The sequence below is a fragment of the Coffea eugenioides genome, chromosome 7 (genome assembly GCF_003713205.1).
Source record: "Coffea eugenioides isolate CCC68of chromosome 7, Ceug_1.0, whole genome shotgun sequence".
NCBI lineage: Eukaryota > Viridiplantae > Streptophyta > Magnoliopsida > Gentianales > Rubiaceae > Coffea > Coffea eugenioides.
In genome coordinates, this window is record NC_040041.1 from 38,128,244 (window position 1) to 38,142,979 (window position 14,736).

Consider the following 14,736-nt stretch of genomic DNA (forward strand, 5'->3'; position numbering starts at 1 on the left):
TCATAAATGTGCCATCAACATAAATAACTGGCTTAAGGTGTCTGAATGCCTCGATCACAGGTCCAAATTCCCAAAATATATAGTGAAAAACTATGCATTCTACAGTGCTTCCTGGATGGTGCTACCAATCGACAATTGTTCTCAAATTAGTGGTTACCAACTCTTGCATGAAAGTAGGTAACTGTGCTATTGAAGAGAGTCAATCACCATACATGATATCAATCACACATCGCCTTGTATAGCATGCTTTTTTGTAGGAGACGTCCATATCAAAAGCACGCTTAATGCTTTTTTATAACCTCCAAAAGAAATCAACGGACAACAATGCACAACAATGTACAAAAGCTAACCGGCTGAACTATAGTGGAAACACAATTGGTTATTTTTTGGGCAGGATTTCTATTCTTTTTTGGGGAAAATTTCTTCGAGACTTTCGCTGTATGGGGAGGAAGAAATTGAGGGGGCGATGAAAGAGATAAGTGAAAGTATACAAATGGTGCAAGTCAAATTGCTATTTTCGATGATATATTTATAGCTAAACTTGTACACATTGATTGTATCGATACAATTCAACCGCTCATCCAAAATTAATCAACAATTAAAAAACTTACAACTGTTGGTGGAGTGTACGTGCTGTTGATCATAATTGATCAACGGCCCATAGAGCTTCACCGCATCTATTAATGGATGCAGCTATTGCGGTGTTTGGAATTTTTTTAAAAAAATTGTTCACAACATTGATCAAAGGTGCTGAAATTCTGCTGCATCCAAAAGTGGATGCGGCTAAGCCATGGGGCGATTGAATTGGATTTAAAAAAATTGTTCAGATTGTTGGTCAACGGTGCTTAAATTCCACCACATCCAAGACTGGACGCTGCTAATTGTGATGAATAGCAATTTTTTTTTTAAAAAAATATTCATATAAATTGCTATGCGACTTACATTAAAAAATCTAAAATAAATTCAATTTCGCTCAACACTGCTTTTCTCATTTGTGATGATCCCTACTAAGGAACTAATTGGTTCAAAACACCAAATTTGTCATGATTTGTTATTTGCCATTATTTACAGAAATTCACCACACCAAACATAGCGATCAAAATTGGGTTGGAAATCAACTAATTTGAGCCTATGTGGTAACAGATAAAATAGAAAGAGATAAAATTTTCAAGTGAAACATTTTTAGGATTATTTTGTGATAGGAGATTATGTTGGCAAAAAACTCAAATTAATTTTTTTTTGTAAGGTTCCTTTTCATTTCAAAGCAATAGGCATACTTAAGTGACAGGGATCCCGGATCTAGGAATGGCAACGGGGCGGGGGACCCCTCCCCCACCCCCCGCCCCAGCACCCCTCTCCTGCCCCAGCCCCCACTCCACCCAACGGAGGCTAATAAAATTTGTCTTATAATTGTATTGTAACTAAATTTTAATCATGAATCAAGTACTTAAATACCAGCACATCATCAAGACATTATCTACTATAATTTCACAATTGAAATTCATAAAAACAATCAAACAAAAAATTATATAGAATTACCACCGTGTCTTAGAGCAGTTTGTTCAAACGTAGGTTTAAAGCTATTCCCCTTTTGCTATTCTCAAATATTTTATAAGCATGTGCTAGTTGATTTCTTCCTAGTTCCTAAATAAGAGATGGTTAGCACTTGTGCTTGAGCTCGAATCCTATGCAAGCTTAAGTTTTTGAGTTTTGATTCTAATGCTATATTAAGAATCTTAATTCTTGTTCGTGTATGAACTCAAGACATAACTTGTTAAAAGTCAATGTGGACTGCGTGGGTGAATGAGAGAGCTGATATTGGTATTGTTGTAATAAATGATGAAGATTATTTATATAATGCAAATGCTCAAACCAGCAAAGTAGAAAGCTATCATCTTAAGCGCATCTGCAGTCCCTGAGTTCTAACAACAAAAAGGCAAAAGGAATAGAAATAAAAGATTCATGCGCGATAGTTCATCAATTTGACAGGATGGCGTAGATAGACCAAAGGAGAAGTCAATGATTAGCTAACTATTCCATCTTCCATGCTATTAAGACAACAATAATCCTTGAAATGACAGTTGTAACAATATTCTAGTTTAAAGCTGCTTATTTTATTCAGCGTTCGTTCGAGCCATCTCAAGATGTCTCTGATAATCAAGCATTTTTCTACATAGATCATTCCTTTCAACAACAACATCTTTCAAGCAGCTCTTTATGGACTCAACCTTGTCGTACATTTCATGAAGATCAATTTCAATAGCTTTAGCAAAATCCAGGTTCCAGGTTCTCACTGGCCTGAGTGAGAATTGCCATAGCACTGCCAAGTTTAGTTTCAAGCAACTGCAAAATGCAGGGATCATCTTTCGAGAATAACAAGTGAAAAGGGTAACATATTTTTGAGTTTTAAGAGCTTAAATAAAATAATGTAATGGGATATTGGTAAAGATATGCCCAGACAATGAAGTTGAAAAATTTTTTCTACCAAGGCCCATTCATGAGTTACCATCATAAGAGGCTTTAGTTTTGTTGGTAGGTTAGGGAATCCTTTACACTTCAAAAGATTGGCATTAGAAAATCATGTTATTCAGGAAAAAGTTCAAATCTGAGAGCTGAGTGCACTATGTAATCCAATTATACACTGATAAAACGAAAATAAGAGTGACATACCCTTTTCTGCTCAAGCCACGAAGTACCATTGTGCTGCACAGTTCCTACCAACACCTGTAGCTTCCGTTCTAGACCATCAATTCTGGATTTCAATTCATCTTCAAAACAATCCATAGCATTCTGCAAAACAAGCATCTGACTCATGATTGACTCAAAAAACCTTTTGCTTTCCTTCTCTGACAACTGCAGCTTATCCTTCTCTATACAAAATTTGGCCGTCTCAGCTTGCACTCGGCTCAACCTTTCAAGTACAGATTCTATTTCTTGATCCTGAAGACTAGTTGCAACTTTATTGTTTCCATTATTCATTATACTTTGACACACCAATAAATTCTGATCACATGAATGTTCATTCATTTCAATGTCAACACAATGCTCTAAAGGTTTGGAGTTCATTATCCCATCTGAGACATATTTAAGGGAGTCCAACCTATCTTGTAGAGCAATCTCTGACGGGCTTTTTATATAAGTGCAAGTTTAATTCCGAATTTTACCCATTTGGACTGCAAGTATACAGGTCAGTTGAGTAGTTTTGGGCAAATATCGGGTCAATCCCACAAGAAGCAACTAAAACAAGTATTAGGTCTTTTACTTACTCTATTATTTAGACTACAATCAAATTAAGCAAGAGAATCTAAAATTACTACTACCTACAAGTCTTAACTAGACAATTGCATGATAACAAATGGAGAGAATTCACTAAATACTTGAGTCTAGGGATGTAGATTCCACTTATGGCATAAACAACACAAAAAAATAGATTTACTTCTTGTTACAACCCTTGTTTAACTAGAGATTCATTTCCAATATTACCAAATCTCATTCTAATGATGAAATGGCCTAGAATAGTCTAGTTTTCCGTATTCTCATGGTGAATAACTAGTTCTACTCTTGTTTCCTTCGTGAAATGCAAGTTTAATCCAATTAAGTGTACCTCTATTCTCACGAGTCTACTACTTAAGCTCTACTCATGTTGTTCCATCATTATTACCAATTTTCATTGAATAATAACAACTAAGAGCTTGTTATTGGTAATCAAACAACAACAAGTTATAAGCTTACAGAAGTAAACAAATTAATACAAGATGTAGCAAGTGTAACTCATATTCATTTCATGTCAAGTAGCCATAAGTTCCATCTACTCCCTAGATCTAGAAATTTAGCTCCTCATATAAGATATAACAAGAAAACACATAGCTCCATTGCATGAACACATTATGAATCACAAGTAAAAGATAGATTAGAGAAAGCTTAGCCAAGGTTAATGAAGAAGCTTCCAATGATCTTCAATTTCTTAAACAAAATGGTGTACAATGAAGTCTCCAATTGTTCTCCACAAAAGTTACTAGCTAGAAAGAACAAGACAAGACTAACTTCTAAATTCTAATGCTAAAATCTGATATGAACTACTTCTACTATCTTCTACTCTTCTCTAATAATGTCTTTTTCTCCCTCCCTTTTCAAATTTGCCCTTCATTGAAATCTTCACATATTGCTTGTTCAAGTGTACAAGAGGTCTGCTAGCTTCCAGGCGAAATTTTGTGTGAAACATGAGTCAAAAAGTAAGTGTGAATTGAGCACAAGTTGTTCTGCAAGTTGTAGAGGAGAGAGAAAGATCCGAGGCCTAGATCCGAGGGGTGAAAAGTTGATCCGAGCTCGGATCCGTTCCTACACCATTCTTCATGCAGGATCCGAGACCTTCTTCAAATCAATCCAAGCTCGGATCGCCTAGCCCTCGGATCCACTTCTCCAGAAGAGTAGACGAGGGCTCGGATCACAAGGGATGAGACTGGATCCGAGCTCGGATCGCCTGGCCCCTGTTTCCATCTTCAAATTCTTTCTCTTTTGTTCAATCTTCACTCCTTGTTTCACTTGTCCGTTGTCCTTCAACTAGCATCTTGCCTCTTCTTTATCTTATGTAAGTGTTTCATGCCCTGATAACCTACAAAATATCACATATATATGCATTAATCTACTCATTTTGCAAGTTCCGATCACTAAACAACACTTGAAGCAATTTGCACCAAAAAGAGCTTAAGTATGACTATGATCCTCTAAAAGTATGACAAAAGCTCGTGCAAAACTATATACAAAATATTCACATATCAAACTCCCCTACACTTGAATCATTGCTTGTCCTCAAGCAATACAATAAACCACACAAGCAACAAGTCAAGTGCCAAATCGAAAATATGCTTTCTCAAACTCACTTCTCAAAACTCGACTATTAATCACAATGCAATTCTTCAAAATGCACTCAATACTCGTAATACTCAATAAAGGGGAAACAATTATACATAAATTTAACCATCTTCAAATCATTCTCTTGCCCTAAATTGTCTTCACAAATAACCGACCCATAGAGTCACAAGGTAATACTTTCCTTTATATCCATGTTTTCTCAAAATTTTACTACAAGAGGGTATCATAAATATATGTTAAATACCAACACTTGAACATTGCAAATGCCTTTTTATGCGAAGATTGACACTTTTAGGTGAAAACCTCTGGTTACTCCGAACTTTACATATCAAGGTCACAACACCTTTTTACCCCAAGTACCTTTTTACGCGAAAATCGACATTTTTAGATGAAGATTCCCGATTACTCAGTACTTAAGTAGTCGGTGCAACTTTATTGCTCTCTCTTTTCTTTCTTCATCTTTGCTTTTGTTTTTTTTTCTAGAACATATATATATGTATATATAACTCTCTTTTATCATGGAAATGGAAAAATATTACCAATTAAACTATATCAATCACTTATTTATAAATCAAAATGAAGGGAGAGAACTCATTAAAGATAGAAATAGAGGCATAATTGTCCCCACTTTATTAAATATACTTCCTAAAGTGCACTTATCAGAATCACATAATACTAATCACAAGTCACGAAAGAAATGAATTCTTCAAAAGCATATTTAAATTTGTTCAACCATTAGGGAAATTTGACAATCCATCTCTATGGCTTGGGCCATCGTGCAATTTTGAAAAGAGTTTGGAAAAATTTTGGCAGAGTTTCCCCTATAAATAGACGAAACTCCCTGCCAGCAACCCACAATTCCACAAAAATTCAGTCATCATCTATATTTCCACAATCATTTCCAACATTTCTCAACAAAAATAAAGAGTTACTCAAGCACTAACCCTCCCCCACACTTAATAAACACATTGTCCTCAATGTGAAAGGACAGTAAAGAAACAATACTCCCCTAATCAATGGGAAAGAGAGATCCAGCAGTCGATACGAACATCACGAACATCCAAAAATCTACTGAGACTGCAGGAGAGGGGAAAGTACATAACAAAAGGGGAGTGAGACGGTCCAAAAAACTTAACTAAATAAAAAACTGAACTAAAAGTCAACAAAAGATAATCTAAAACAAAAGAAATGTGAAAACTAAATACAAACGAAAACAAAGCAAATTAAGCTGAGAGGCCGCTGAGTTCCGAAGCTTCTTCTCCTCTGACTTCTACATGAGCTACTTGCTCAACGTCGTCTCGTGGCTCAAGAATAGATGTAGCTTGACTTTCTCCAGGTATGGGAGTCGGAGTGAGCATAGGAGAACGACGAATTTGGAAATGGTCCTCCAAAGCACGAAGTCGCCAATCATGTCTTTCCAACCTCTCTGTGATAACTCATTCTTGTTGGTCAATCCGCTCCATAACTCGTGTCTCCATACAGCAAATGACACTGAGGACCTCTTGCCACTGAGACCTAGAGGGAGGTGGTGGAGGTCGAACGGGAGGCGGTTAAATTGGCTGCTCTTTCGTCTCTTGAGCTTTCAGCCGGGGTTGAGGATGAGGCGGAGGTTGAGTGGATGTAGAAGCTTCCCCAATAGCACGTTCTTGAAGTAAAGAAGCATCTAAGTCAGTAAGGATGACCAATGATTTCAGCAAGGTGCTGTTCACCTCATCAATGGACTTGGTGTTCGGTGCCTTGTCAGTACTCACATTGACTTGAAGCTTCTCAAACAACAAGGAGAGGAGTCGAGAAAATCCGAAGCAAGAATCGTCGGGTCGCATCCTAGCTGTGGTGCGCATATAACTTAGAATGACGCTCGGCAATGGAATGCCGGTCAGTTGTGCGCCCACCCTATGTATTATCTTGTCGAGGAAATAGAGGTCACTATTCCATAGCTCTCGTTTACCACTTTTCTTAGGAACCATGTTGTGAGCAAATAGATAAAAGATTAAGTGGTATCGAGCTTCAAAAGAATCGGCACACACTATCTTCTTCTCGGAACGTCCTCGATCTCTATATTGCCCCTTAAGATGAGCTACAGCTTCCTCGACTAGCCACGGGTCACGCGCCTTAAATTCCTTAGTCAATTTCACGTCCTCTCCGTCATTTTTTACCCTTATAAACTTGCCAATTGTTTCCTTTTTTATGACTACACGCTTCCCACGGACCCAAGAAACAATCTTATTAGCGCTATATCCAGGTTTATCCTCCATATTTGCATAAAACTCCCTCACCAATTTTGGATAGTAATGGCGAGGCAACTGAAGAATGTTCTCCCATCCCAGTCGAGCAGATGCCGCCGACACCTTGTAGTGAGCATCCACCTCAGGCGCCAAGTGTTTCTCGATGATAATCTCCTTGAGCAACCCAGCGTCATACCACTCTTGATTCTCGAGTGATGTGAATCGAGTGACGTCATATTCTGGAGGTGCTTCTTCTCGACTTGTGAATGTTTGTTTACGTCTTGACCGTGGTGGCTGCTCAGGTGAAGAAAATTCTTCGTCCACTGACGGTGTTGCTTCAGGACTTGGTGAAGGAGTAGGTGTTCGAATAATTGCTCTTCTTGTTCGAACCATTGTGCCTATATCAATGTCAAGATTAGTTCTCTTGTTAAACAAACAAAACTTTTGGCACTTTGAGAACATGAGTGAAACACATTGGCACCGTTAAAATATTGGAAACGCAGTTGAAAACATTTCGGCAGAGTTTCCCCTTGAAAAGGGCTAAACTCCTTGCCAAGAAAGACCAAATTCAAGGACATTTCCCACATAGCAATTTCTCAAACACAATTCCAACTTTTATAATATATTTATAGATTCTAAATCTCATCATACGGCAGGAATAGAAATCCAATCACTACTTCCATCACTTGAGAGTTAAAATAATATTAATGAATGCATTATCAGAGCATAATGGACTTGTAAAGCTATGTGTCTTAAAATTTAGCTTCTAAAATCACCTGAAAGCCACATCTCAATACTCATTCATATAGCATCCTCAATTCCAACTATTCACCACTTCTTAGCAATTCATTCCAAGAATTTCATACCAATTTGTGCAAATGGTCATATGTTATCCTCTAATTGGCATAAAAATAATCTCTACTCTCTTAAACAAGTCCAAAGTATCCAAAGAGAGCTAGAAATTACAAGCAAGCGGTCACAATGTGCATTAGCCCATTAATTGAGAGAAAATAAGAAAATTTCACAGTAACCACAAATATCTCATTATCAAACATCAAAATAGGCTTAATGACATTTCTTAGCACAATGTAGCACAAATACAATAAGAAATTTCAACAAATGTGCATTTCCCAAAATATATAAATAACTATGAAAATTAAAAATTGGGAATTGCAAAATATCAAAGAAAGTTAAGAATTGTTACCTCAAGTGTGTAGAGTAATGCTAGAAGATGGTAAGGATGCCAAATGTAAGGAGAAACAAGCCCAAATTCGACCCCAAATGGACAAAATTCAGTTCGGCCCTTTCCCAGTTTTGACAATCAAAGGCACCCGAAATTGGTGAGGGTTTATGACCACAAGAGGCTTGGGGATATTTTTATGGTGAAAGATTGGAAGATTAATGGATAAAATGGGAGATTGGAGGAGAGAGGCTAGGGTTTCAATGAAGAAGAGGAAGAAAAAAATGAAGAAATGCAGAACCGAGGCTTCGGTTCTGCTATATGCCTGAAGCGATCCGAGCTCGGATCCTCTGGATCAGGCCTCGAATCGCTTGAAGCTCGGATCGGGTTGTGCAAAAGTTCATCCGATCCCTTGGATCCTCTTGTTTCTACAACAATTGCAGAAACTGCAATTTTTTCCAATTCTGACAACCTGTTCTGCAATTTCTGAATTACATATTTAGATGAAAGTTTTCCAATTTTTTTCTTTACATGCAAGAGTAATATGTTCTAAACAACTATTCCACCCCTCAAAAATGAATAAAAAACATCTAGATCACAAATCGAGATTTCCAGTTGTTGGGCCATATTTGCACTTTTACATGAAAAATGCTCTTATTAACCCTAAACACACCTCAAATGAGCACATAAACATATATATACTGATTAACACCAACTCTCACTTGCAAATCAAAAAAATACTGCTTTTAGGCTAATAGTAAGAACTATCAAGTGCTAAAAAGCATTAAACACACTCAAACCTCCCTTTTTAACTATCGTTCTCCCAATGCACCTCCAAGATAAGCGTCAAACTCCGATAGCCCCCTACAAATAAATGAAATACATATCATTAGAAAATCACATCAAACCAAAATGCAAGAAACACATGAAAAATAATACAACTATAATATTAATATTGGGTTGCCTCCCAACAATCGCTTTGTTTAACGTCGTTAAGCTCGACTTTCCTCAATCTTCTTTAATTTTCAAATGTGTTTCCCAAGGAGTAAATTACTCCTTTAGGAACCTTCTCTCCGGCCAAACAAGGTTTCAATCGTTGACCGTTCACTTTGAATGGTGCGCCATTTTCCCCCTTAATTTCCACCGCTCCATAAGGAAATGTGTGAACCACTTCAAATGGGCCGGACCATCAAGACTTAAGCTTTCCAGGGAATAATCTAAGCCTTGAGTTAAACAATAACACCTTTTTCCCTTCTTTGAAATGCTTGGGGAGGATGTGTTAATCATGTCAGAATTTCACTTTTTCTTTGTAAATCTTGGCATTCTCATATGAAATTAAATGTAATTCCTTCAATTCGCTTAGGTCGAACATTCTCTTTTCACCTGCAGATTCAAAATCAAAATTAATAGTTTTAATGGCCCAATAAGCTTTATGTTCTATTTCTACAGGCAAATGACACATTTTCCCATAAACAAACTTATATGGAGACATTCCCAACGGCGTTTTAAATGCCGTTCTATATGCCCACAACGTATCTTCTAACTTGTTTGACCAATCCTTTCTCGATCGATTGACGATTTTCTCCAAGATGAGTTTGATCTCCCAGTTCGCCAACTCTACTTGGCCATTGGTTTGAGGATGATAGGGAAGTGACATTTTATGCCTATATTCATATTTAAGCAACAAAGTGTGAATGGATTTATTATAAAAATGCTTATCTTCGTCACTTATAATCGCCTTTGGGACTCCAAACCTACAAAATATGTCCGTTTAAGGAACTTAAGCATAACTTTAGCATCATTAGTTTGTGAAGGAATGGCCTCCACCCATTTAGAGACATAATCAACTACTAATAGAATATACTTGTTATTAAAAGAGTTAGGAAATGGTCCCATAAAATCAATGCCCCAAACGTCAAATAACTCAACTTCTAAATATGTAGTTAGAGACATTTCATTCTTTCTTGAGATATTACCAGTTCTTTGGCATTGATCACAACTTTTAACTTAATTTCTAGCATCTCGGTACATAGTATCCTGATTGCCATACCTTTGCTACGGTCTTAATTGTACTAAAATGGCCTCCCGTCTCAAGGGTGTGACAATGTACTAAAATACTATGTACCTCTTCTTCTGGAACACATCTTCTAATTATTTCATCCGCACAATGTTTGTAGAAGAACGGTTCCTCCCAAAAGTAATGTTTAATATCATTTAAGAATTTTTTTTCTTTGGTGGGAATTCAAATCACTTGGTAGCACTCCACTAACTACAAAGTTAAGTAAGTCGGCATACCATGGTGACTTTTGAATAGCCAATAAGAACTCATTTGAAAATTTTTCTTTAATGGGGATATGGTCTTCTTGAGGCATGTTCTCCAGTCTAGAAAGATGATCTGTGACTAAATTCTCGGATCCCTTTTTATCTTTGATCTCCAAATCAAATTTCTGCAATAATAAGATCCACCGAATTAGTCGAGGTTTTGCATCTTTCTTATTTAAAAGATATTTAAGTGCTGCATGATCGGTGTAAACGATGACTTTAGATCCCACTAAGTAAGATCTAAACTTATCCAATGTAAATATCACCGCTAGCAACTCCTTCTTCGTTATCATATAATTGATTTGAGTTTCATTTAGCATTTTACTTGCATAGTAAATGACATGAAATCGCTTATCATGCTTTTCCCCAAGAACAATTCCCTCCGGAAAATCACTAGCATCACACATCAATTCGAACAGTATACTCCAATCCGGTGATGTTATTATGGGTGCAGAGATAAGTTCCTTTTTCAACCTATTAAAAGCAAGTAAGCAGTCATCATTAAATTAAAAAGGAACATCTTTTGCAAGTAATTCACATAAAGGTTTGGCAATCTTGGAGAAATCCTTAATAAACTGTCGATAAAACCCCACGTGTCCAAGAAAGTTTCGAATGCCTTTCACATTGGTAGGTGGAAGCATTCTCTCAATCACTTCTATCTTGACTTGATTTACCTCAATACCTTTTGAAGAAATTTTATGGCCTAGAATGATACCCTCACAAACCATGAAGTGACATTTTTCTCAATTGAGTACAAGGTTTGTTTCTTCACATCTCTACAAAATTAGATCTAAATTATTAAGGTAATGATCATAAGTAGATCCAAATACAAAAAAGTCATTCATGAAAATTTCCATGATTTTCTCATTAAAATCGTAGAAAATTGCCATCATGCAACGTTGAAAAGTGGCCGGCGCATTGCACAGTCCAAAAGGCATTTTTTGAAATGCAAAAGTGCCGTAAGGACAGGTGAATATAGTTTTCTCTTGATCTTCCGATGCAATGACTATTTGATTGTATCCTGAAAAATCACCCAAGAAACAATAAAATTCATATCCCGCCAACCTTTCCACCATTTGATCAAGAAAAGGAAGAGAGAAATGATCCTTTCTAGTATCTGCATTCAGTTTTCTATAATCAATACAAACTCGCCACCCAACTACAACTCTAAAAGGAATCATTTCGTCATTTTTACCACATACTATGGTTATTCCTCCCTTTTTTGGCACTACATGAATAGGAGAAATCCAAACACTATCAGAGATCAGAAAAATTATACCTGCATCCAACCATTTAAGGATTTCTACTCTTACCACTTCTTTCATGTTTGGATTTAACCTTCTTTGAGTCTCAATCACCAGTTTAGCGTTTTTTTTCAACAAAATCTGGTGCATACAAATAATTGGACTAATTCCTTTGATATCGAAAATTGTCCATCCTATAACCTTTAAATGCTTCCTCAAAACGCGTAAGAGCTTGCCAAGTTGTTCCTCATCAAGTGTGGCATTGACAATCACCAGCAATGTCTCATTTTCTCCAAGAAATGCATATTTGAGGTGTTTTGAAAGTGGCTTAAGCTCAAGCCGTGGAGCTTGCTCATACGATGGTGGGGTAGCCCTTTGCTCAATCCTAACTCCTCATACGCATTGCTCCTTTTGTAAGGGACTTGTGCCTGCAAATATTTGATCATTTCTTCTACTTTTTCCTCTTGCAAGCCTATACCATTAAGACAAAGTTCAAGAGGGTCATAGTCAAGATCAACTAGACTCATCTCTAGTGTAAGTTCATCACATATGTCAACAGAATAAATATGATCGGTAAAAGAGGAATACTTCTCTACTTTACGCAAATCAAACTCCACTTCCTCTTCGCCGATTTGGAACTTGAACTTACCACGTTTAACATTTATTATAGTACCTGTAGTGGCTAGAAATGGTCTACCAAGAATAATAGGTACATTGACATCCTCCTCCATATCTAAAACAACAAAATCAACGGGGATGATGAATTTTTGCACTTTAATAAGCACATTCTCCAATATACCCATTGGATATCTAATAGACCTATCAGCCAATTATAAAGAAATATTAGTACGCTTTAACTCTTTCATCCCCAATTGCCTAGTCACAGTCAAAGGAATCAATGGAACACTAGCACCAAGGTCACATAGTGCTTTAGAAAATTCTACATTACCAATAGTGCAAGAAATTGTGAAACTCCCTGGATCTTTCAACTTTGGTGGCAATTTGTTTTGTATGATGGCACTGCATACCTCCATTAATGCAATAGTCTCGCTATCTTCTAATCTCCTTTTCTTAGTCATTATCTCCTTGAGAAACTTTGCGTACGAAGGAATCTGCAAAATAGCATCAACAAAAGGAATGCTAATATGTAATTGTTTGAAAATGTTGACGAACTTCTCAAATTCTTTGTCACTTCTCGATGGCTTCAATCTTTGTGGCTCGCTTTCTTCCACCTTGTTTTTCCCCTTACTTTTCTTGCTATCCTCTCCTAACTCACTCAACTGCTTGTTTTCTCTTCTTTCATGTTCCCTCACACTTTCAACCACAGGCAGCTCACCCACTTCCTTATCACTACGGAGGGTTATAACGTTCACATGCTCCCTTAGGTTCACCTCAGTCTTGCTAGGTAAATCCCCTTGGTTCCGATTGTTGACCGCATTAGCTATTTGGCCTAATTGGACCTCGACGTTCCTATACATATTGGTGAGTTGGTCCATCCTTCCCTCAATTCTTTCAAACCGTTGAGTATTGGCACTAGCTAACTTTTCAATTTTATCATTTGATACATTTGCTAACTTTTCAATTGTCAATTTCCAAGTTGGTTTAGACTTCGGAAGTGGTTGTTTCGGTTGAAAATCCGGTGGATTTGCCGATCTTTGTTGGTTCCCTTGATCCTTTTATCCAAAGTTTAGATGATTACGCCACCCTGGATTATAGGTATTTGAGTATGGATTGTTTTGAGGTGGACGGTTGTAATTGTTGAGATATTGAACCTGTTCGCTGCTAGAACACATAGAATCATCATGATCTCCTCCATAGTTAGTACAACACACAACAACTACTCCTTGGTTAGAACTAGAACCAACTTGCCTATTAAGTATCTTAACCACATTATCCATCTTTGCACTTAACATATTCAAGGTATCTACTTCAAGCATACCTGCGGCTATCCTTATATTATCTCGTTCGTTAGCCCATTGGTAATTATTAGCAGCCATTTTTTCAATCAATTGTTGAGCTTTCTCAGCCGACTTTCCCATCAAATATCTTCCCGCCGCCGCATCTACATGTGTCTTTGTAGGGTAGGTGAGTCCATTGTGAAATATTTGGACTATTAGCCAATCGGGTAGATCATGATGAGGACACCTTCGTTGTAACTCCCGATAGCGTTCCCAAGATTCGTACAATGTCTCTCCTTCCTGTTGCGAGAAACTCGTTATATCCATTCTGAGTTTAGCGATTTTTTCAGGTGGAAAGAATTTATTAAAAAAAGGTTTAGCTAATTCCGCCCAAGTACTAAAAGTGTTTGGAGGATGAGATTGTAACCAAACCTTGGCCTTGTCCCTTAGTGAAAATGGAAACAATCGAAACTTAATTGCATCATCACTAACACCATTAAGTTTTATTGTATCACAAATTTCAAGAAATGTTGATAAATGAGAATTTGGATCTTCTGTAGCATTACCTCCATATTGAGATTGTTGAACCATTTGTACAAGAGATGGTTTAATCTCAAAATTGTTAGCATTTACCGTATGCCTTGCTATGCTAGTTTGAGATCCTTATGTCCCCGGTAGAGCAAAATCCCGTAGAACTCACCTATTTGCTTCGTTTTCCGCCATTTCTTCTTCAAAAGGTAGCTTTATCGCAATTCCCTCAATTGGTTGCCTAATCTCTTCTTCTTGTTGTTGTGGTGTACGCTTTCTTTGTCTACGTAGTGTCCTTTCAATTTCTGCATCAAAAGGTGCTACTACACATAAATCTCGATGCATACACTACAAAAATTGAAGAATATAGACAATGTAGTAATTATATCACAAAAATAAATAAGAATCCAATTCAAAATATTAACAAGAATTTTCACTACACTAATACCAACTAATCTAATATAAAT

General features: G+C 37.0%; 1 protein-coding gene and 1 non-coding gene across 2 annotated transcripts; one reads left to right on the forward strand and one right to left on the reverse strand.

Moving 5' to 3' along the window:
* Positions 1 to 12,673: 12,673 nt before the first annotated feature.
* On the reverse strand, positions 12,674 to 14,068 carry LOC113777357. The gene is made up of 2 exons (XM_027322390.1): positions 13,616 to 14,068; positions 12,674 to 13,516 (listed from the first exon to the last, which is right to left on the reverse strand). Exons 1-2 carry the CDS (start codon positions 14,066 to 14,068, stop codon positions 12,674 to 12,676), a joined length of 1,296 nt encoding a protein of 431 aa, XP_027178191.1.
* LOC113778932 lies at positions 13,971 to 14,077 on the forward strand. The gene has a single exon (XR_003469397.1). It is a non-coding gene; the product is annotated as a small nucleolar RNA R71 (small nucleolar RNA).
* The last annotated feature ends 659 nt before the right edge of the window (positions 14,078 to 14,736 follow it).

Excerpts from the sequence above, each read along its gene's own strand:
- LOC113777357 (XM_027322390.1), bottom strand. The coding sequence starts at position 14,068 with ATGGATATAACGAGTTTCTCGCAACAGGAAGGAGAGACATTGTACGAA. Across the intron at positions 13,517-13,615 it reads TGTGTTCTAGCAGCGAACAG|GATCAAGGGAACCAACAAAG; the intron begins GTTCAATATCTC and ends TTTGGATAAAAG.